The sequence below is a fragment of the Boleophthalmus pectinirostris genome, unplaced genomic scaffold, assembly GCF_026225935.1.
Source record: "Boleophthalmus pectinirostris isolate CB_2022bp ecotype Guang Dong unplaced genomic scaffold, ASM2622593v1 HiC_scaffold_2826, whole genome shotgun sequence".
In the NCBI taxonomy this organism is placed as follows: Eukaryota; Metazoa; Chordata; class Actinopteri; order Gobiiformes; family Gobiidae; genus Boleophthalmus; species Boleophthalmus pectinirostris.
Genome location: NW_026571291.1, coordinates 1,095,985 through 1,121,116, shown reverse-complemented (window position 1 = coordinate 1,121,116; position 25,132 = coordinate 1,095,985). Strand labels below are relative to the sequence as shown.

At 41.3% G+C, this 25,132-nt stretch overlaps 1 protein-coding gene across 1 annotated transcript; it reads right to left on the bottom strand.

Annotated features, from left to right (window-relative positions):
• Positions 1-6,083: 6,083 nt before the first annotated feature.
• Positions 6,084-20,803, bottom strand: spag8 (sperm associated antigen 8). The gene is made up of 6 exons (XM_055160021.1): positions 20,669-20,803; positions 17,409-17,562; positions 16,305-16,350; positions 12,775-12,892; positions 9,889-9,951; positions 6,084-6,248 (listed from the first exon to the last, which is right to left on the bottom strand). Exons 1-6 carry the CDS (start codon positions 20,726-20,728, stop codon positions 6,141-6,143), a joined length of 549 nt encoding a protein of 182 aa, XP_055015996.1. The 5' UTR covers positions 20,729-20,803; the 3' UTR covers positions 6,084-6,140.
• Between the last annotated feature and the right edge of the window lie 4,329 nt (positions 20,804-25,132).

The following is a 25,132-nucleotide window of genomic DNA, read 5'->3' as shown; positions in this document are numbered from 1 at the left end:
AGTTTAGTCCTGGTTTAGTCCTGGGTTAGTCCAGGTTCAGTTCTGGTTTAGACTTGGTGTAGTCCTGGTTCAGACCTAGTTTAGTCCTAGTTTAGTCCTAGTTTAGTCCTAGTTTAGTCCTGGTTCAGTCCTAGTTTAGTCCTGGTTTAGTCCTAGTTTAGTCCTGGTTTAGACTTGGTTTAGTCCTGGTTTAGTCCTGGTTTAGACTTGGTTTAGTCCTGGTTTAGTCCTGGTTCATGTGCTGTCGTCTGTGTTTATGTTTTGTAGGTGATTATAAATGTGTTAATGTTAATAAAATGATTCCGCATCATTTTGAGTAAAAAAAATAAATAAAAATAAAATATTACAGATTTTTACTGGACTGTCGCCTTCTGGTCACATCACGAATCATGTTCCCCCACTTAAAAAAAAAAACACACAACACCACCGCTGGTCCCTGCACGACCGCGGACTCCAGCTGATTTGCCTTTGTTCTTTGGTCTGAATATTTGAACGTGGCTTCGGTCTGTGAGGCCGTGAAGACCAACGGTTTAACAAAGCAAAAAAACAAACGCGTTTCTCCCCCGAAAAACACAACGAGACCAAAAAGGAAAAGGAGCAGCAGGTCCGCCGAGAGGCCGAGCGCTCGCATTCATCACAAACTCTTAACACGACTGGACGCTCACGGCACCGCGGAGACGCACACGGGAGGTGAAGTGTCATGCCCAAAGACACAACAACAGTGAACGCGAGTGAGACTCCAGATGACAGTTAAGTTTACGGGCAAAATAAGTTTAATGAGAGAGAGAAAAGTGTCCTCTGCATTTGACCCGTCGTGTAAAACTCACGCTTATGTAACAGATAATACTCCCTACAACTGTACAACAACTCACCCTTATGTAACAGTTGTTGTACAGTTGTAGGGAGTATTATCTGTTACATAAGTGTGAGTTGTTTGTACAGTTGTAGGGAGTATTATCTGTTACATAAGGGTGAGTTGTTGTACAGTTGTAGGGAGTATTATCTGTTACATAAGGGTGAGTTGTGTTACAGTTGTAGGGAGTATTATCTGTTACATAAGGGTGAGTTGTTGTACAGTTGTAGGGAGTATTATCTGTTACATAAGGGCGAGTTGTTGTACAGTTGTAGGGAGTATTATCTGTTACATAAGGGCGAGTTGTTGTACAGTTGTAGGGAGTATTATCTGTTACATAAGGGTGAGTTTTGTACAGTTGTAGGGAGTATTATCTGTTACATAAGGGTGAGTTGTTGTACAGTTGTAGGGAGTATTATCTGTTACATAAGTGTGAGTTGTTGTACAGTTGTAGGGAGTATTATCTGTTACATAAGGGTGAGTTGTTTTACAGTTGTAGGGAGTATTATCTGTTACATAAGGGTGAGTTGTTGTACAGTTGTAGGGAGTATTATCTGTTACATAAGGGTGAGTTGTTGTACAGTTGTAGGGAGTATTATCTGTTACATAAGGGTGAGTTGTTGTACAGTTGTAGGGAGTATTATCTGTTACATAAGGGTGAGTTGTTGTACAGTTGTAGGGAGTATTATCTGTTACATAAGGGTGAGTTGTTGTACAGTTGTAGGGAGTATTATCTGTTACATAAGGGGTGAGTTGTTGTACAGTTGTAGGGAGTATTATCTGTTACATAAGGGTGAGTTGTTACAGTTGTGGGGAGTATTATCTGTTACATAAGGGTGAGTTGTACAGTTGTAGGGAGTATTATCTGTTACATAAGGGTGAGTTGTTGTACAGTTGTAGGGAGTATTATCTGTTACATAAGGGTGAGTTGTTGTACAGTTGTAGGGAGTATTATCTGTTACATAAGGGTGAGTTGTACAGTTGTAGGGAGTATTATCTGTTACATAAGGGTGAGTTGTACAGTTGTAGGGAGTATTATCTGTTACATAAGGGTGAGTTGTTGTACAGTTGTAGGGAGTATTATCTGTTACATAAGGGTGAGTTGTTGTACAGTTGTAGGGAGTATTATCTGTTATATAAGGGTGAGTTGTTGTACAGTTGTAGGGAGTATTATCTGTTACATAAGGGTGAGTTGTTGTACAGTTGTAGGGAGTATTATCTGTCACATAAGGATGAGTTGTTGTACAGTTGTAGGGAGTATTATCTGTTACATAAGGGTGAGCTCTACACTCTCCATCGGGAGGAGTTTGCCCCAGTCCAGTGTTTTGTGGATCTGGAGAAGGCATTCGAAGGGGGTCGGGGCCTTTAAGGGCTGTCCGGTCCCTTACGACCGGAGCAGGAGCTGTGTTCGCATTGCGGCAGTAAGTCAGACCTGTTCCCGTGCATGTTGGACTCCGCCAGGGCTGCCCTTTGTCACCGGTTCTGTTCATTGTGTTTATGGACAGAATTTCTAGGCGCAGTCAGGGGCCGGAGGGGGTCGGTTTGGGGACCACAGGATTTCATCTCTGCTGTTTGCGGACGATGTTGTCCTGTTGGCTTCATCGAAAGGACCTGCAATGTGCATGGGCGGTTGCAGCCGAGTGTGAAGCGGCTGGGATGAAGATCAGCTCTTCCAAGTCCGAGGCCATGTTCTCGACCGGAAAAGGTGGCTTGCCCTCTCCGGGTGGGGGAGTCTTGTAAGTGGAGGAGTAAGTATTCGGGGTCTTGTTACAGTGAGGGAAGGAGGTGAGATTGCAGGCGGATCGGTGCAGGGCAGTGATGCGGTCGTGTATCGGACCGTTGTGGTGAAGAGGGAGCTGAGTCGAAAGGCGAAGCTCTCGATTTACCGGTCAGTCTTCGTTCCTACTCTACCTATGGTCATGAGTTCTGGGTAGTGACCGAAAGGACGAGATCGCGGATACAAGCGCTCGAAATGAGTTCCTGCAGGTGGCTGGGCGCTCCTTAGAGACAGGGTGAGGAGTCAGTCACACGGGAGGAGCTCGGAGTAGAGCCGTGCTCCTCCACGTCGAGAGGAGCAGTTGAGCTTCTATCTGTTCCGGATGCCTCCTGGGCGCCTTCTCAGGAGTTTCTGCATGTCCCAGGGAGGAGTGGGACTATGTCTCTGTAACGGGAGGAGCTAAGGAAGTCTGATCTGTTACACTGTGGATTAGGTGACAGTTGTACATAAGGCGAGTTGTTGTACAGTTGTAGGGAGTATTATCTGTTACATAAGGGTGAGTTGTTGTACAGTTGTAGGGAGTATTATCTGTTACATAAGTAAAGGAGTATTATCTGTTACATAAGGGAGTGTGTTTTAAGGGTCACAGTTTGAGCTTTGGAGACTGATAATAAAGAGTGACTCAAACATGTGAATGAAGCGAAACAACAACTCCAGCTCTGTTTCTGAGGAGGGAACAACACTAGAACACGACTTAAAGCCCAAAAGAATCCGTTTTGTGTCATAAAGAGCTTTGAAATATGACGTGTTTGTAAAATAAGATCATCCTTTATTGTCTCTCATGGGAGAAATTTCTCTTGGGACACGGGGTAACAGGCTTTATCAAAAAACAACACAACACAAAGCACCACACAAACAAACAAACACATTGGTCAAGTCATGTTTTTACATAAACACATTTACACATGTTTTGGATGACGTCAGGTTTAAAAGGTTAGTGGATAAACTGGAGCTGAAATATAAAATGCCATCACATTTAAGTCTGTTTTATTTCCTAGAGGACGACTCAAATATACACTGAGAAATAATATGTTTAAAGCAGCTTTGTTTACATTTTACAGGCATAAACCTGAATAAAAACAGCTCCTCCTGATGCGGTTCAGTTTCTGTCGGACTAACTCCACGAGACTCCAGACTCTGACAGCTGTAACGCAGCTTTGTAGTTCACCAAAGTCCAACTAAAACATTGTTTATTTGTTACCTGAATTTTGCACTTCAACTTCAAAGTCTTTCAATCTGTTCAAAATGTCACTGATATGAAAATGACAATAAATGTTTTAACAAATGATGCGCAAAGCTTTTTATAGTGTCACTTTTGTTATTATGTATAATATCATGATATCGTGAGTGTTACGTGTCACGGGAGCCAAGGGGGCGGCACCGTAACTGAAAAAGATGTTAAAAATGAACCGGGAGTGGAACAAAACGGGAAGCGTGGCGAGGTGAAAAAAGAAGGATATTTATTACAAAAAAGAAAGTGCTAAAAAGGTGTACAAAACGTAGATAAAGGTAACACGAAAATAAACAACTCAGGTGAGGCTGATGAGCGGGCGGATCCGGGGTGGGTGGATCTGAGGTGAGGCAAGAAAAATACAACGAGGACAGCATCCGTCACAGTGAGCTTTCCCACGATATCACAATAAATATCTGTGACAATATCGTATCGTGAGACTTGTATATCGTTACACCCCTAATCAATACAGATACAAGTCTAAACTGTGTCATGTTACGGCGCTGTGACTCGTCTGTGTCTCAGTCCACATCACACAAACTAACATCATCGATTCAGATCCAGTTAATAACAGAAACTGCTCCTGCTCTTCTGTGTTTCTGTGTGAGGACGTTTACAGATCATCACCGAGGAGACCAGAACAGCTCCAGGTGTAACGAGAGTCCGGGGTCAGACGCTCTTTGTGGAGACTGAACCCCAAACCTTGTGGTAACCGGGCGAGTCTCGTGCGCAGTGTTCCGCCGGCTGCACGTGCTCAGATAATGACATGTTTGGGCCAAGACTGCGTCGCCATAGTTACCGCTGTGGAAAGGCTTGATTGACAGGCCGCGTCCGCAGCCTCTTTTGTCCTGGCGGGCGGTGAGACGTGAGCGGCGCGTGGGAGGACGCCAACGCCGCCGCCGTCTAACGAGCTAATTACTGGTTCAGTCCACACACGAAAAGATGAATGAAGGAAAATGAGACGATCGTAAAATGGACTGAAACATGAACTAAAATTATCATCTCGATTTCAAAACTAAAGAACAGACGACACTGATACTAGAATCCCCCGAAAAATCCCACAGTGATCTGGACTAAACCAGGACTAAACCAGGTCTAAACCAGGACTAAACCAGGACTAAACCAGGACTAAACCAGGACTAAACCAGGACTAAACCAGGTCTAAACCAGGTCTAAACCAGGACTAAACCAGGACTAAACCAGGACTAAACCAGGTCTAATCCAGGACTAAACCAGGACTAAACCAGGACTAAACCTAAACTAAACCAGGACTAAACCAGGTCTAAACCAGGTCTAAACCAGGTCTAAACCAGGACTAAACCAGGTAAACCAGGTCTAAACCAGGACTAAACCAGGTCTAAACCAGGAAACTAAACCAGGACTAAACCAGGTCTAAACCAGGACTAAACCAGGACTAAACCAGGCTAAACTAAACCAGGTCTAAACAGGACTAAACCAGGTCTAAACCAGGAAACTAAACCAGGTCTAAACCAGGTCTAAACCGGACTAAACCAGGACTAAACCAGGACTAAACCAGGTCTAAACCAGGTCTAAACCAGGTCTAAACCAGGTCTAAACCAGGTCTAAACCAGGACTAAACCAGGTCTAAACCAGGTCTAAACCAGGTCTAAACCAGGAAACTAAAACCAGGACTAAACCAGGTCTAAACCAGGTCAGGACTAAACCAGGACTAAACCAGGACTAAACCAGGTCTAAACCAGGTCTAAACCAGGACTAAACCAGAACTAAACCAGGTCTAAATCAGGACTAAACTAAACCAGGACTAAACCAGATTATCCTACTTTTTCCTCTTAAAATGTCTTGATAAAATTTAATCCAAAGACTAAGACTTAAGACTTAAAAGTGTTAGAACTGTTATTTCTTCTTGTAGTTTGAACCAAAACGGAGCAAAGGATCATGGTCTATGTAGTTCCCTCTGTTTTTTTTTAGCTGTTGCTGCACCTTAACTCTTCATTTAAGCAAAGACACTTGTAAGTCGATATATTATGACGGCTCACGATATCACTGAGAGACTTTTGATCACAATATTTCGGTTATTGTTACATCCCTGCTATTAAACCATCTCAGAGTAGAATAATAAAAACTGCATTTATTCAATTACAAATGTTTTTATCCTTTCAAAAACATGAACACAAGAGGAGACACATCGGTGACCTGGTGTTTGCGGCTGACGTCTCCTCCTCGTCCTCGTCCTCCTCGTCACTGACCTTTGCCATGGATCAGTCTTTATTAAACTCTTGATGAGCTGTTACTCGCCGTCAGTCCTCGGGGGGCGGGGCCGGATCGTCCACGCGCTCACCGATTGGTCGGCTGAACTGTGAGCACTTCCTGAACGGGGCGCCTGGGGACCGCACCGGAGTCACCCCCTGAGAGACACAGAAGGACGTCATCCGCATTTCATATGAGAGAAAATACCTCCAACACATCCACATGCAGTGTTGGGAAGGTTAGTTTTCAAATGTAATCCCCTACAGATTACAGATTACACACACCAAAATGTAGTTTGTAACATAATCCATTAAATTACTTAAAGTGAGTAATGTAATCTGAATACTTTGGATTACTTGATATTGTCGTGCTTTTTAAAACTGCATGAATGAACCAACCACATCCTGAAAATTCACGTTTGTTTTCTTCAAATTGTCTGTTGAGCCCAAGTCTCCATGAACAGACTTTTGTTTTATTGTAGAGAAACAAAGATGAAGATGTTTAATCTGCTAAAAAATACAAAAAGTCCAGACTTTTTCCTTAACCAGATTAAAAATATTATTGACAGAGAAATGATTTTTATATGAGACACTGATGCTTTAAATTATGTCCTGTTTTAGACCTGGTTTAAACCTGTTTTAATCCTGGTTTAGTCCTGGTTTAGTTAGTTAGTCCTGGTTTAGTCCTGGTTTAGTCCCTGGTTTAGTCCTGGTTTAGACCTGGTTTTAGTCCAGGTTTAGTCCAGGTTTAGTCCTGGTTTAGTCCTGGTTTTAAGTCCTGGTTTAGACCTGGTTTAGTCCAGTCCTGGTTTAGTCCTGGTTTTAGTCCTGGTTTAAACCTGGTTTAGTCTTGGTTTTAGACCTGGTTTAGTCCTGGTTTAGTCCTGGTTTAGACCTGGTTTAGTCCTGGTTTTAGTCCTGGTTTAGTCCAGGTTTAGACCTGGTTTAGTCCTGGTTTAGTCCAGGTTTAGTCCAGGTTTAGTCCTGAAGTGTTTTTAGATTGATTTCTGCCACGTGAACTAAAGCTGCTACGACGATGACGCGGCAGATTCACCTGTGACGCGTTTGACGTGGCAGAAAACACTTCAAACCCAAACTGTGCTTGTTTATGTGCAGAAGATACAATGTGAAAAGAGTTATTTTACATGAGGTGGAACATTTAAAGTCCTGGTTTATTTGTGAAAAAAGTTTGAAAACAGACCATTCAATGACAGTGTGATTTATACTCCAGAGCCCGTACAGTGCAGAAACTCCAGTACTTTGTTTGGTTCAGTGTGTGTGTCTGGGCTCAGAGCTCTTTCACACTGACAGTGTGCAGTGGATCCTCGCGCACTCGCTCTTCTCCTTATAAGAGCACTGGGGTCCGGTCTGGGACTCTTCACACGGACCCATTAGAGGCAATAATACTTCAGCCGGAGCGTCGTGCGGCTGAGTGTTTATCACAGCTCCACATCAGCCCCGTGGCACTTTGTGAACACGACTCGTCAAAAGTATCACACGAAGAAACACAGAGCTGAACAGGAATGTTTCAGTACACAGAGGACCATTCACACAGTTTTTTGACCCCGGCACATAAATTCCGGTGTCAAATCAGGACTAGTGTGTAAACTAGACCTGGAGCTTTGGCCCGTGTTTACAGTCTGGTCTCTAGGGAACACGACGTCATGATGTTAAAACAGACCTGGAGCTGGACTTTTGTTTCATTCACATGTTTGAGTGACTCTTTATTATGAGTCTGTGTACGTCTGCGAAGCTCAAAACGCTCGGGTCCACCTTGTGATGTCATGAAGACGTAGTTTTCAAATTAACAGCTTTTTTTTTTTTCTTTTTTGTTAAGTGTGTGTGGATGAAACAAAACACAACTCCAGGTCTGTTTAATGAGGAAACAACGTTAAACACACAACAACCTAATTTTACGTTTATATTTATTTACGTTTTATCATGAAATAAACATGTTATGTACTTTACGTCTGTGCACTCACCTGTTTGTGCTGGTGGTTTTGTGGACTCACCTGTTTGTGCTGGTGGTTTTGTGGACTCACCTGTTTGTGCTGGTGGTTTTGTGGACTCACCTGTTTGTGCTGGTGGTTTTGTGGACTCACCTGTTTGTGCTGGTGGTTTTGTGGACTCACCTGTGTGCTGTTTTTGTGACTCACCTGTGTGTGCTGGTGGTTTTGTGGACTCACCTGTATGTGCTGGTGGTTTTGTGGACTCACCTGTATGTGCTGGTGGTTTTGTGGACTCACCTGTATGTGCTGGTGGTTTTGTGGACTCACCTGCAGGGTGGGACTGGGACAAAAAAAAAAAAACAAAAAAAAAAAACGGTCCGGGCATTTTTGGCTTAGACCGGCCCCTCATAATTAACACAACACAACTGACTAATTTATGTACGTGTTCCCTGAAGTTAATTACTAATTACTGGTTCATACCTGATTCAGATCTGATTTAGACCTAATTTAGACCTGATTTAGTCCTGGTTTAGACCTGGATCAGACCTGGTTTAGACCTGGTTTAGACCTGGTTTAGACCTGGTTTAGACCTGGTTCAGTCCTGGTTCAGTCCTGGTTTAGACCCGATACAGTCCTGGTTTAGACCTGGTTCAGTCCTGGTTTAGACTTGATTCAGTCCTGGTTTAGACTTGATTCAGTCCTGGTTTAGACCTGATTCAGTCCTGGTTTAGACCTGGTTTAGACCTGATTCAGTCCTGGTTTAGACCTGGTTCAGTCCTGGTTTAGACCCGATACAGTCCTGGTTTAGACTTGATTCAGTCCTGGTTTAGACCTGGTTTAGACCTGGTTTAGACCTGATTCAGTCCTGGTTTAGACCTGGATCAGACCTGGTTTAGACCTGGTTTAGACCCGATACAGTCCTGGTTTAGACCTGATTCAGTCCTGGTTTAGACCTGGTTCAGTCCTGGTTTAGACCTGGTTCAGTCCTGGTTTAGACCTGTTTACCTGTTCCCTGTTTAGACCCGATACAGTCCTGGTTTAGACTTTCAGTCCTGGTTTAGACTTGATCCAGTCCTGGTTTAGACCTGGTTTAGATCTGATTCAGTCCTGGTTTAGACCTGATTCAGTCCTGGTTTAGACCCTGTTTAGACCTGGTTTAGACCTGGTTTAGACCCCTGATTCAGTCCTGGTTAGACCCGATACAGTCCTGGTTTAGACTTGATACAGTCCTGGTTTAGACTTGATTCAGTCCTGGTTTAGACTTGATCCAGACCTGGTTTAGACCTGATTCTGTCCTGGTTCAATCCTGGTTTAAACCTAATACAGTCCTGGTTTAGACCTGGTTTAGTCCTGGTTCAGACCTGGTTTAAACCTGGTTCAGTCGTTCAGTGTGGGAAGAGCTGTGGTCGCTTTCGTCGGCAACTGTATCCTGATTGGTTTAGTCCACTGTCTGTATTGAAGATGGACCATTGGACCGGGCTCGAAGTAAAAAAAAACAAAAAAAACACAACATTGGCCCCTGAGGACTGTGGGCCCACCGGAAAAATGCCCGGTTCTGTGGACTCACCTGTATGTGCTGGTGGTTCTGGTGGTTCTGGTGGTTCTGTGGACTCACCTGTATGTGCTGGTGGTTCTGGTGGACTCACCTGTATGTGCTGGTGGTTCTGGTGGTTCTGTGGACTCACCTGTATGTGCTGGTGGTTCTGGTGGTTCTGTGGACTCACCTGTATGTGCTGGTGGTTCTGGTGGTTCTGTGGACTCACCTGTATGTGCTGGTGGTGCTGGTGGTTCTGGTGGTTCTGTGGACTCACCTGTATGTGCTGGTGGTTCTGGTGGTTCTGTGGACTCACCTGTATGTGCTGGTGGTTCTCGCTCCAGAACGTGACGCTGGGCTCTGAGGTGTAGTCATGCACCTGCACAGAAACAGACTCTGTTAGCGTGAAAACACAGAGCGAGAGAGCAGCACCAAGACTCCCACATCACACAAACACACACATGTGAACTATAAAGAGTCGAGCAGACGAGTCAGACATTTTTAAAACTGCTGTTCACAGGCAGTTTGTGTTCACATTTACTCTACAGGGAAAATGCCGAGGATGTTTTGTACCAGAGGACGGAACACTGTGATCGATCCATGGACCAAGTAAAACACCCAGAGTTTATCGATGGGCAGGGGGGATGTGGGGAAGCTGGCCCAAGTGGTCAAAATGAGAGTCCAGTGCAAAGTTGTCCTTCACCAAACCAAATTCTTTATTGGATCCTTCCAAGTCGTGGGCAAAATTATACACATATTTACAAAAAAAGAACTGTGTTTAACTAAACAAAAGCAACAGAAAATAACGCAACAAAAGAAAATACCCACAGGCACCTGGCTGCACTGATGGTGACCTCCTCCCTACTGATTAAACTGCCTCTACTTATATACCCCCCAGAGAGGAAGTCCCTCCCCCTGGGTTCACACCAACTTACGGGGAAAACTGTAGCAATTTCCTTTCCTTACTGGTGTGCTGCCTTAAATTATTTTCTGAAGCCTAATCCCCCTTTTAAACTGAACAGTGTCCAACTTAACTAGATACACTGAAACCAAAATTCTAATAACCCATTTGATAAAACAAAGAGAACCATTTCCGAGGCTTCCCTCCACATGGTCTGGGCCAACACCTCCCCCTGAGCCTATAAATATGGCTGCCAAAGGACACGCCCCCTCTTTTGTTCCCAGACCATGTGGAGTCACAGGTAAAGGTGGTAAGTTTAAACAAAAATGAAGGGATATAACCAAATAAAATGAATTTAAAGTAACTGTGTGAATGTGATCAGTTAAACAAAGACTAAATAAAACAAACCCGGGATAGTTATTATTTAGCTGTTTAGTTGATATAGATAGATGTAACTGAACTAAGGTGAAAAATGGGGACAAAGGCCCTCTTTGTCACAGGGGATAGGTGATTTTATTTTATTTTTTTTTTAAAGCCCTAAAGCCTCAAATGCAGAACAATACAGGAAACCATCATAACAGAGTCAAAAGCTCAAAACCCAACAAGCACGATAGGCACAATGATCCAGTGAAGGTCCTGACCAAGACCAGCTCAAGATCTGGAGATGAGGAGATGCCCCAGCAGCACTGAACGATCAAACGGGTCAAATGCGTGGGACAAATTCCCCAATAAACCTTAACCATGACCTAAATAAACTTACATTTAGCAGAAGATACTTTTAAAACAGTGTATTCTAGAAGTAAATGGTAAAAGGGTGTAACGATATAAGTCTCACGATACAGTATCATCACGGTATGAATCTCACGGTACGATATTTAATGTGGAAACAAAACTCTTAATATGTGACTTTTTCCTCTTAAAACGCCTTGACAAAACTTAATCCAAAGATCTAAGATTTAAAAGTGTTAGAACTGTTATTTCTTCTTGTCGTCTGCACTGAAATGGAGCAAAGGATCATGGTCTATGTAGTTCCTTCTGTCTTTTTTTTAAACTGTTGTTGCACCATAACTCTTCATTTAAACAAAGAGACTTGTGTTTCGATATATTGTGATGGTCCACGATATTATTGTGACTTTGATGATACGATATCACGATATTTCGGTTATTGTTCCATCCCTAGTAAATGGTGCTTTCTACCTTTAAAGCACTCAAAGCTAGGGGTGTGCAAAAATATCGGAATATCGATATATTGTATTTTTTAATGTGATGATACAGTATCGATATCGTGGGCTGCTGTATCGATATATCACCAAGAGTATTTTTAGGTTGTGTTTTACAAAATTATTTTGTTACAGCTACAGTTTTGTTGCTTGTGGAGTGAAAGGAAACTCATTTATGCGACACATTTGATATTTTCACTGTTGTAGTGATTAAAATGTTTGTGTTTCATATGAACTTTGCACAAGAAGAAGTGATTTAACAAAGACTTTTAGTATCACAGCCATGATTTAGCTTTTATTTTTTCTTGAACTGTATCGAATCGATTTGAAATATATCATATCGAATCGAAAGTGCACTGTATCGAGATATGTATCGTATCATGGCCTGTGTATCGAGGTATGTATCGAGCAACTTCTTAATGATACCCAGTCCTACCTCACGGTACGATATTTAATGTGATACTTCGTGGAAACAAAACTCTTAATATGTGACTTTTTCCTCTTAAAACACCATGACAAAACTTAGTCCGAAGATCTAAGATTTAAAAGTGTTAGAACTGTTATTTCTTCTTGTCGTCTGCACTGAAATGGAGCAAAGCATCATGGTCTATGTAGTTCTCTGTCGTTTTTTTTAACTGTTGCTGCACCATAACTCTTCATTTAAGCAAAGAGACTCGTAATTCGATATATTGTGATGGTCCACGATATTATTGTGATTGCTGATACGATATCACGATATTTCAGTTATTGTTACATCCCTAGTAAATGGTGCTTTCTACCTTTAAGGCACTGAAAGCTCTTCACGTCAAGGAACCACTGACCCATTCACACACCAGTGCACACAGACACTGGGGGCGAGGTAGATTAAGTGTCTTGTTCTACGACACAACAACAGTATTTATCTGAGGGCGCTGGACCAGTGGAGCTCAGCCAACAACGTTTATACTAAGAGCTGGATTTGAGAACCAGCTGAGCCCCTGTCGTCCAAACGTCTGTTCAGAGTCTACATGTCTTCAGCACCTGTCCTGTCCCGTGTGTGTGGTGAGTGAGAGCAGAGGAGAGCAGATGTGTGGCGGTGTACCGGAGTGAGGCGCTCTGTCAGAGGTACAAAGCCCGCGACGCTGAAGCTTTCGTGGGTGACGGAGCAGCAGGACACCGGGTCACGCGGAGGAGACTTCATCTGCAGCTCGATCTGTTCTCTGCAACACAAACACAACAGAGGACACAGCGCACAGAGTCAGGACGGAACACACAAGCGTGACATGCATGTAGAGCACAGGTGTCAAACATACGGCCCGGGGGCTGGATCCGGCCCTCCAAGACCTTTAATCTGGCCCTCGGCTGATTTTCTACTAAAATATTTTAATTATATTTTCTATTAAAATCTTGTTAATTTTCTGTGGTGTTTATCACAGCAGCGTCTCCAGCGTCTCTGTACGTGGCCCCTCCCACCAGAGCAGCACAAATGAAGACTTGTCTCTTTCCAAACGCTCTTAAAGGACGATCGTTTTGACTGTTGACCGTGACACCCTCATCAGAAAAATGTCCAACATGAGAAAAGTGGAGCCGAGTGCAGGATTTTACAACAAAAATTGACTTATTCTTATTTGTAAACAAGTTCATGTTAAAATGTTGAAACTTGATTTTTCTTAAAGTTTCAGGTTGTTCATAATATTATAATATTTGTAAAAGAAAGAGTTCATCAATTAAAATAGATTTCTGTAATAGATTTGTGTTTCTCTGCACAAATATTTGAACTTATTGTTATTTTTGGGTTTTATGACATGAGTTTTCTGATCCGGCCCCTTTGGGATCAAAGTCGGTTGGATACGACCCCCGGAACAAAATGAGTTTGACACCCCTGATGTAGAGTGACAGAGTGCACTGGAATCTGGTAAGTTAAAAAAAAAAAAAAAACACACAAATGTAAAATGAAATGTGATTTGTGCTGCTCAACGGGAAACAAGCCCAGAACACGAAGACTGGACCCTGCATGAATAAAAACAAGTCTCAGGTTTGTTTTGACTCTATTATGCAAACTACGTCCACACCAGGGATGAGGATGATTAGTCGATTAATCGATAATTGATCATTAAGAATTTCATCGATTACGTTCATTTTAATAGACAAACCGAATGTATGTTTATCGTGACCAAACAGGTGTGTACATGTGTCTCTGCATCAGAAGGAGCGAGACACAAACAGTGGGTCAGTCTGTAACGAACCGAAGCACAAATGTGGATTTAACCAGGATTTGTACAAGAAATTCCACACTTTCCGTTGCGTTGGGACAAGTGTGAGTCCATGTGCACAGTGTATAAAGCAGCACATATGTTTCTGTGTCCAGTGGGAAAAAGTTTTTCCAGGTGAGAGTCGCTCAGTGTGGATGACGAGTCCCCACCCCCCTCCCCCCGTACGCTGTCCTGGTTTTGACAAACACAAATCTGGTCACACTGACCTGTATTCACCTGAGTCATGTCTTTTAATCCAACAGAAGTTGAACCACATTAGCAACACAAGAGCTGGAGTTTTATCTTCACTTAGTTTATGCAAATTGTTCATGAGGTTTTAAGTTTTGTTTCTGTGAGATTTGCACAAATCTGAATTAAACACATTATAATGTCAAACGGGCTGATGTGACTCTAGAGTTGTTATGTTTATTTATTTATGCAGATTAGTAGTACAGATAGTAATAATAATAATGATGATCAATTTAATATAAAAACGTTAATGATTAATCGATAATCGATCGTTAATTCTCCCGGCGATCGATTAAGAAAATTTTATCGAATGCCCATCCCTAGTCCACACCACATAAAAGTCAAGTTTATTCCGATGGGGTTATTTGGTCTTCCGATAATTTATGTTATTAGGTTCTTCTTTGAGACCACGGGTTTGTTGTTTCAGACCTGACAGTTTCGACTGCTCACTATCGCTCTTCCTCAGAGTCGTCACGTGATGTTGCTGTGAGATTATTTCTACAGGTTTTGGCGCTGTCTTCCGACCGGTGGAGGCAGGACGAAACTGTCAGGTATAAAAAAACAAACCCTTGGTCTGAAAAAAGAACCTAATAACATAAAAGTCAGGTTTGTGGAGATGCGAGCCTGCTCACACAAGGGCGTAAGTTTGCGTAGGGACGGTGGGGACACGTCACAACAATATTTGAGGAAGACAAAATAGTCCCGACCAATATTTACCATTTTATTTTAATAAACAAAAATAAAAATGTATTCCAATATTTTTCCAAACTCAATAATTCATTTCATATGTTTTAGTTCACATTTTGTTTCTTAGATGTTTTGAGATGTGTTCAGCGATTTGACGACAGGGTTACATCAGAGTGATGTCATTACTGGAGCCAGGAGCCTAAACTGGGGCAGCGGCAGGACAGGACCGCACCTGAACATGTCGTCTTGAGCAGCATGAGTGAAGACGCTGCACCAAACTCTAAAGGAACATACTCGGCTTCATCTTCAGTTAAACTTGTCTTATAATGAGTCGTGGTGGAAAAAGAGCGACGATCAGCACAAGTGCACCTCCCAAACGGAGCCCGACTCTAAAATGTTTGGACAAGACCTCACGAATCTCTCATCACCAACAAGAAAAGGGAAATCTGCTGCAAACTTCTACATCACTGTTCTCCACTAAACAATCATCTCAGAAGGACAATTGGCACAGGCCCCGGCCCTTTGGGATTTGTTTATTGTGCTCCTGTTCTTCTCTGTTTGCTCTTGTGTGGGTGTGTGATGCGCTCGGGCCACGAGCCCTGGACCCGGATGCGCGGGAGCATCGGACGCTGGACGGAGGCTGAGCGTCGGGTCGAGTCGGGGATTGACCGGTCACCCTTCCGCCCCCACCAATCTGCGGATTCCACCTGTGAGTGCGGGGTATAAAAGAACAGTCTTCCACCTGCTCGGCGCGGCTGGATCCCTGCCGTCAGCTCACCTTTTGTGTTTGGTTCATTTTTTGCTTGTCTCATTTTGTTTTTGGTTATAATGTCGGCTGTTGCCTCTGTTCATTTTGTTGAAACACCATGTTTCACAGTGAAACTTTAGTTAGATTTTGTTGCGTTGTACTTAGGGCTCCTTAGTTTAGTAGATTATTTTGTTAAAATCCTTTTTATTTTCTCCCCAGATTTCTGTGTTTTTCTTTCCCTTTTCCTGGACTGTAAATAAAAAATGTAAAATTTTTAGTTAAACCTTAAACATCTTGTTTTTTATTGTTACTTCCCTTTCTTCCGTAGCAAAGGGGATGTAACAACAATGGACACAAACTGAAAAATTAAACCACCTCTCACTTGTTTTGGACCTGCCCAGACTCCATTCATAAAACATAAACCCAACTTCTTATCCCATTTGACCCTTTCTTATAAAGGGTCAAATGGTGTTTGGTTTTTGCAGTGTGTTTCATATGAAAAATAAACAAAATTGTATCATTAATCTGCCCGTGTGCTCACAGTAAGGACGCACGGTTTTCTGTTTTTCCGTACAAAAAAAACAACATTCTGGTCTATTGTCTGGCTAAAAATGTAAGAGGATTTATTTGTCTTTCTTATAAGAACGTGTCTCACAAGTTACAGGTTAAGTTTACAGTTTCAGTCCCCGGTCTCACCTTATGGTCCGAGCGATGTTCTGCTCCAAGTTTTCTCGTCTGCGTCCTGGAGCAGAGGGACGAGACACACACACGTTACACACGAGTTAAAACCAAGTTACGCACAAATTACACACACGTAACTCCTCAGGATTCTTTCCACCACTGAAAGTAACATAACGAACCATCATGTCAGTCCCACTGTACTAAATATTTTCAAGTTGGTTATGAAAAAAGGCAAGGCAAGTTTATTTGTACAGCACAATTCGTACTACGGGATGGGCATGATTAGTTGATTGATCGATAATTGATCATTAAGAATTTCATCGATTACGTTCATTTTAATCGACAAACTGAATGTAGGTGTCTGTGTGTAGCGTGACCAAACGTCTGTGTCCGGGGACAAACAGGTGTGTACATGTGTCTCTGCATCAGAAGGAGCGAGACACAAACAGTGGGTCAGTCTGTAACGAACCGAAGCACAAATGTGGATTTAACGATGATTTGTACAAGAAATTCCACACTTTCCGTTGCGTTGGGACAAGTGTGAGTCCATGTGCACAGTGGATAAAGCAGCACATATGTTTCTGTGTCCAGTGGGAAAAAGTTTTTCCAGGTGAGAGTCGCTCAATGTGGATGACGAGGCCCCGCCCCCCTCCCCCCGTACGCTGTCCTGGTTTTGACAAACACAAATCTGGTCACACTGACCTGTATTCACCTGAGTCATGTCTTTTAATCCAACACAAGTTGAACCACATCAGCGACACAAGAGCTGGAGTTTTATCTTCACTTAGTTTATGTAAATGAGCCATGCAGTTTTAAGTTTTGTTTCTGTGAGATTTGAACAAAACTGAATTAAACACATTATAATGTCAAACAGCTGATGTGGCTCTAGAGTCGTTATGTTTATATGTCGTAAAGTTGAATTTATTTATGCAGATTAGTGCAGATAGTAATAATAATGATGATCATTTTAATATAAAAACATTACTGATTAATCGATAATCGATCGTTAATTCTCCCGACGATCGATTAAGAAAATTTAATCGAATGCCCATCCCTAGTATCAGTAGTTGTGTTTATCGTGACATTCCTACACTGAATAAACCCAGGTGCCGTACTGACCTGTGAGCCTGACCGCGGGGCCCCTGGGCAGGACGTAGGTGGCCCTCGCGGTGGTCAGGTGCTCCATCTTGGCTCCCTGCTCCTCGGTCAGCAGCCCGCGGTGCCCGAGCTTCTGTATCCGTCTCTTCTCTGTGCTGCTGGACGCCGCAGCCGCCTGGACACAAGGAAACGTCAACAGTTGTTTTGATTTTGTTTTTAACACGAGAAAATAACAAGCCCATAAACCGCTGGGTCGTTCCTGGTAAATACAGTAAGTAAAGAGCAGAACTGTAGTTTAGATGGACACAATGAACAAATCACAAAAGTAGAAATTTTACCAGAGTACAAAAATTTCCACAATCAAATTTAAATCTGTACAAACTCGGGCTGTAACGAATCCGTGTGTCGTTCGTTCATTCGTTTTTCAAAATAAAACCAAAAATAATAAGAAAAAAAAAAAAATATTTTCTTCACTTTGTCTAAAAAACAAATAACGATTCTTTTTTTTTCAGTTTTCAATTTTGGGTTCAAATGAAAAAAACAAACAAAAACAAAAAAAACGGACGTTTACGTGATTTAAATTGCGACACTGGACTGAACCAGGACTAAAACAGGTCCGGGACCAGACCGGGACTGAGAGCAGGAATTAGACCCGGACCAGACCATGACTGAGTCCGGGACCAGGACTAGAACCAGGACCAGGACTGAGACCTGGACTAAGACCGGGACTGAGACCAGGACCAGACCGGGACTGAGACCAGGACTGAGATCTGGACCAGACTAGGACCAGACCGTGACTGAGATCGGGACCAGACCAAGACTGAGACCTGGACTGAGATCCAGACCAGGACTGAGACCGGGACTGACACCGGGACTGACGCCAGGACCAGGACTGAGACCAGGACTGAAAACGGTTTAGTCCTGGTTTAGTCCTGGTTCAGTCCACATGCGGCGCAAAAGTCCAGCATCACAGTTTAACTCACGGAAATGGAAAACTACCATTATCTATTTTCTCATTTTAGTTTTGGAGACAAATAATGCAGAAAAAAGTTGTTTTTTCGTTTTCTCATTTTTGGTTTTAATTTTAAAAAACGATGAACGAACCACACACGGATTTAGAATAATATCCTGTTGGACAATTTCAAAAAGTATGTGCATGTAAACACTTGTATAATCTACAGTGTGTGTCAGTGTGTTTGGTGGTTCCCAAAAACAAACAAACCAACAAACAAAAGATATAAGTCAACAGAAAATATGTAAATGTGAATTTGCTTTGACAGCCCTAAAATGTAATTAAACACATGCAAACACTGCACTGAGAAACTTTTATTTTTTGTCGTCTCTTCTTTTTATTTACTTATTGTTGTGTTTTGTTTTGTTTTTTCTCTTTGAATGTGTGTTAGTCTTATATTTTGTTATGTCTATTTAGTTATTAATGTGCTGGGTATCCATTCACCTCAAAAATGACAAATTATAAATAAAAAGATTTCAGTCTTTTTCGTCAACTCTTCTGGACGTGTTTAAAATGTGAATTCTGAACAAACTTACACACTACGCACAACGATAACGTCAGAAATTCTGGTCTTTCTGAAGAAACAGTAACATGAAGCTTTAACATTAGGCTACAAAAGCGAAACTGTTATTATTATTTGATACAGCGGGAAATTCAAGCAGCCAAACTGAAGAGAGGAAAGGAGGAGGAGATTTAAATTATTATTACATTTTGATAGATTCATTTTCCCTATTGATTACACTGTATTTTGCAGTGAAATAACAACAAAATTCACAAATATTGAACCTGGTATTTTGTATTATTAACCAAACCCAAGACTGACTGTATTTTTTTTAACAATTTATTCATTTTAGCTGCTCCCATCTGATCTGTATTAAATAATATTGGCCTAGAATTCTGTGATGTCATCTGAAAACCAGCAATAAAACATCTAAATCATATAAAAAAAAACTCAGATTTATGAAGTGTTTGAAGGAATAACAGATGATTTTATGCATCTGTATGATATTATTGGTGCTACAGTTTGAAATAATGGCTAAAGTTAATAATAATAAAACTTCATTTAAGTTATATTTATAGTTGAAAGATAAAATTGACCAAGATATTCAACGACAAAAAGAAAAAATAAATAAAATGGCTGACATATAAGCAGTGTTGGGAAGGTGACTTTTAAAATGTAATCCCCTACAGATTACAGATTATATACCCCAAAATGTAGTTTGTAACATAATCCATTAAATTACTTAAAGTGAGTAACGTAATCTGAATACTTTGGATTACTTGATATTGTCGTGCTTTTTAAAACTACATGAATGAATGAACCACATCCTGAAAATTCTTGTTTGTTCTCATCAAATTGTCTGTTGAGCCCAAATCTTCATGATTAAGAAACTGTTTATACTGTAGAGAAGAAAAGACCAGGAAATGGAAAAGATGTTTTGTCCTGGTTTTAATCCTAGTTTAGTCCTGGTTTAGTCCTAGTTTAGTCCGGGTTTAGTCCTGGTTTAGTCTTTTTAGTCCTGGTTTAGATCTGGTTTAGTCCTGGTTTTAGTCTTAGTTTAGTTTAGACCTGACCTGGTTTAGACCTGGTTTAGTCCTGGTTTTAGTCCTGGTTTTAGTCTTAGTTTAGACCTGGTTTAGTCCTAGATTAGTCCTAGTTTTAGTTCTGGTTTTAGTCCTAGTTTAGTCCCGGTTTAGTCCTGGTTTAGTCCTGGTTTTAGTCCTTGTTTAGTCCTGGTTTTAGTCCTAGTTTAGTCCTGGTTTAGTCCTGGTTTTAGTCCTGGTTTAGTCCTGGTTTTAGTCCTAGTTTAGTCCTGGGTTAGTCCTGGTTTAGTCCTAGTTTAGTCCTGGTTTTAGTCTTAGTTTAGACCTGGTTTAGTCCTGGTTTTAGTCCTGGTTTAGTCCTGGTTTAGTTCTTGGTTTTAGTCCTGGTGTTAGTTCTGGTTTAGAGACGCACAGGAGACCGGCTGCAGAAGGAGACGTGGGATTTAGCCCAAAATGTGAGAATGTGAAAACAGGAAAATCCCTCTGTGTAATCCATTTATTTCAACAAAGTAACTGTAATCCAATTACCACTCACTGAAACAGTAACTGTAACTGAATACAGTTACTCATAATTTGTACTCTGATTACTTAACTCTGGTACATGTAATCTGTTACTCCCCAACACTGCACATAAGTTTATAACATCGTGCAAACTTTACACATTTAGCACAAATCAACTTTTTATTTCGACTTTTTAGCTTTTTTTAAAAGCGCAAATTGCTACCTCTTCTCTCGAGTTAGACGCCGTGCGCTTTTCTGCCTCCTGCTCCGGGTGTTCGTTCATGTTTACGGGAGTTTTGAGGAGGATTTGTGAAGAAAATTGAGCTGAAATGAGCTTCGCACTCAAACGTGAGCGGTGTTTACCTAGCAACGGCAGCTAGCGGAAGTGTCGCCATAGCAACCGTCAAACTTCCCCACGGCCGGAAGTCAAGACGCAAAAAAAATAAATAATAATAATAATAAATAATAATAATAATAATAATAATAATAATAATAATAATAATAATAATAATAATAATAATAATAATAATAATAAAATACATTAATAATAGTAATATTAATAACATATTATATTATTATTATTATTATTATTATTATTATTATTTATGTATTTGTTTTTACGTAAATATAGGGTGACCAAAATTTAAACGAGTGCATAAGTGTCACCATAGCAACCGTCAAACTTCCCCACGGTCGGAAGTCAAAGATGCAAATTATGATGATGATGATGATGATGATGATGATGATATGATATTATTATTATTATTATTATTATTATTATTATTGTTGTTGTTGTTGTTGTTGTTGTTGTTATTATTATTATTTTATTTTTATTTTTTTATAGGGTGACCAGAATTTAAACGAGTGTGTAATTAAGGAGAATTGTTCCGCACTCGGCCCATTCATGACTTACTCAAAACTAATGTGAGTCAGTATAGTCACATTTTCTTGGTGTTTTGGTCATTTTTAAGCAGCTTTTCTGTATTTTTCATAAACTAACGTCAATTTATGTCTCTCTTTACTGTTAGCAGGTATAAAATTGGTCAAAAATAGGGACACTTGGGACATTTGTTGTATAAAACTGGGGCATATCAGTGGTTTTGTATAAATCTGCTGGGACAGGGGGCACTTAAACGCTTAAAACTGGGACTCACTCTACGCAAATAATAACTCATAAATAAAAAGTAGCCTAGTATGTGTTTCAGGAAACCCAGAGAATTAGGCCTAAATAATCTGGAGGCCTATTAAAAAAAAAGTCCTCACTGAACCTGTGTTGCCAAATCAATCCATCAATCAATCATTCATGTTTTATTTCAGACTTGCAGTGGGTCCACAGATGATTTAAAAACAGAACCAAACAGAATCAGGACACGTCTAAGTTTGTGTGGAAATGTAAAAGTTCAGAACCTGGAGAAAAACTGTGCAGAAAGTTTTGACCAAACTTAAACCTGCTCGTTATTTTCAGTTTCTGTGTCGTCGTGTCTGTTCTGTTTCTCGGTGTCAGGACGGAGCAGGAGACTCTGCATTATTGATGAAGGATTTCCACATCGCAGCAGTGACACGGCCGTGATCTGCACCTGTCCACCTGTCCACCTGTCCTGCTCGCCTGCTCCTGTCGCCTGCTCCTGTCGGCTGCTCCTGTCGGCTGCTCCTGTCGGCTGCTCCTGTCGGCTGCTCCTGTCACATGTTTTATGGAGAAGTGCTGGAGGACGAGGCAAAGGAGGAGCGTGACAGTCAAATCCAAACGACAGGAGAGAAAGAAGAGAGGAGGAGAGAAAAAAAGAAGAGAGGGAGGAGGAGAGGAGGAGTGGAAAGAGGAGAGAAGGTCCTGGTCTTAGTCCTGGTTTAGACCTGGTTTAGTCCTGGTTTAGTCCTGGTTCAGTCCTGGTTTTAGTCCTAGGTTTAGTCCTGGTTTAGACCTGGTTTAGACCTGGTTCAGTCCTGGTTCAGTCCTGGTTTAGTCCTGGTTTAGTCTTGGTTTAGTCTGGTTTAGTCCTGGTTTAGTCCTGGTTTAGTCCTGGTTTAGTCCTTGGTTTAGACTTGGTTTAGTCTGGTTTAGTCCTGGTTTAGTAGACCTGGTTTAGTCCTGGTTTAGTCCTGGTTTAGTCTTGGTTTAGTCCTGGTTTAGTCCTGGTTTAGTTTGGTTTAGTCCTGGTTTAGTCCTGGTTTAGACCTGGTTTAGTCTGGTTAGTCCTGGTTGGTTTAGTCTTGGTTTAGTCCTGGTTTAGTCCTGGTTTAGTCCTGGTTTAGTCTGTTTAGTCTGGTTTAGTCCTGGTTTAGTCCTGGTTTAGTCTGGTTCCTGGTTTAGTTTTGGTTTTGGTTTAGTTTAGTCCTGGTTTAGACCTGGTTTAGACTGGTTTAGCCTGGTTTAGTCTGGTTTAGACCTGGTTTAGTCCTCTGTTAGTGTTTGGTTTAGTCCTGGTTTAGTCTGGTTTACCTGGTTTAGCCTGGTTTAGAGTCTGGTTTGGTTTAGACCTGGTTTAGACCTGGTTGAGTCCACATACGGTGCAAAAGTTCAGCATCTCTGCAGTTATTCTGATGAGAGGAACTTAACTCTGATGCAATAGTTTTAAAGTCTGTTGCTCGACAGTGGTGACGATGCAGAGTCTGTGTCCGTGAGCCCCTCAGCCGAGCGTCTGCAGGGGAAAGCAACACAGACAATCAGGGCTGTGATTGGTCGTCTCTACAGCCGCTCTTCATACATTTCCAGTGCTCCACTTTCTCACTTAATTTTGTAAACACAAACACCAGTTTTAAATCCTCGCCTCCTCGCGCTGTGGGGGTGAATTATTTAGTGTTGCATAGACCTCGACGCAGATCCACAAATCAAAAATGCAACAGCGGCAGTGAGTCGACGCAGAACTGTACTTCAGCCTTTACCCTGTGCAAACATCGCGAGACATCGTCTGGAGATGTTCTCATCATCTGTGATAAAAATGTCCCAAATACTTGTATTTGTTACTCACAGTCAAAGCATTACCTCAATACAAACAGAGGAAACTTTACATATTTATCATCCTTAGTTCTACAGACCATTATTACACTTTTACCGGCACATATTTTATATATATGGGCCCGGTCCAGCAGAAGTAAACAACAAGGGCAAAAATTCAAGTGAATTCATCTGATATAAAAATGTATTGAACAGATACATATGTACTCTAGTTTATCAAACTGTTGACCTTTTTTCTGTACCATTTTTGGTTCTAAAATCACATATGTTTTAAACAAACCATGTATGAAACATGGAACAAAAATTATTTCCCAAATTTCAAAGACCTCAAAATCATGTAAATAAATGGATGTATTTCATCATATCTTGTGTTATTCCATCTTTGAACTGTTGATGAAGGGACAGGATTTAAAAAAAAAAGTATTTAAAATGATAAAAATTTGCTTGGAAGGACTGACATATTTTATAGAAATAGTTTCCTTTCATTTTGAAGCAATATTAAAGTTTTCGGAAGAAAAAAGCGACAAATGATGTAAAATCATGCACCTTCTACTTGTTTGTTAATTTTCCCTCCGTCCGTTACTTTTCCCTCTGTTACCATGAACTTTTATTAATAAAAAATCTCATGAGTCAAAAAGTAAGAGGTTTTTCAACCTAATCTTGTACCATATGGTAGAAAACTATATGAAGCAAATATTCAAACCAGTTTGTTAAGGATATGTAAGTGAGAACCAAGAGTTATCACTGTTTGGATTTATTGACCAAAAAGTGCTGCATATTTCATTCCCTCCGTTACCGACATGAGTTTTTAAATTTTTTGTCAACAACCTGAAAGAATCTCACAGGTTTAACTTGACCCTGTTGGAGTGTAACTCTTTCCTACATTCTGATACTTTACTTATTTCAATAGTTCCTCTAGTTTCTGAATAAGAGACATTTGAATGTCAAAAATCTGACCCTGTTTCCCTCCGTTAACACTTGACCGACCCATTTATATATTTTTATGCCATACTGAACTTGGAACAAACATTCATAGTTCCTCCTGGAGACCTGCACTGTTTGGGCTCAACACAAGATCATGTTTTTTTTTTTTACCCCCATCTCACTAACAACAAATCATCCAAATACCAACAAAACAAAATGGGAGACAGAACTCCTCTTTCTTTGAGTCCATTACTGACAGTGAACAGGTCTGACACACCAACTAAAAACCTAACATTCTCAAGATAAACGGAGGCACAACTCTCTGACTCATTTTCTGAAACAATTTCCAGTCGTTAAACTCTTTAGATGCATCGATAAAGCACATTAGAGCGGACAACTTTTGATTTTTATACTTTCTAATGATTTCTTTTAAAGCAGTTATACATAAATCTGTCCTGTTTGTCTGAGGAGCTGATCATATTTTGTATTCGACCTGTATTCGAACTTTATTATCATCGTATTACGTAAGACGAATTCAAGCCCAGTGATCAAAATCGGTCTGAAAAAGCCGTATCGTGCGCGTCCACTTTTTCATAACTTTCTGGCTACGTCTCTGGACTTTTGGCACGCTCGCTGGATTTTGCAAACACGCTGGATTTTGCAGATAACATTGTTTTTTGTCACTGGATCCGGAGCTTTTTTTTTCCATGCAGCCCGGCTCGCAGCAGCAGCAGCACTCGGGTCTGAGTTCCGCACGTTCTCACACGTTATCTGCACCGCGTTCGGCTGATAAACCGCCGAGATAAGACG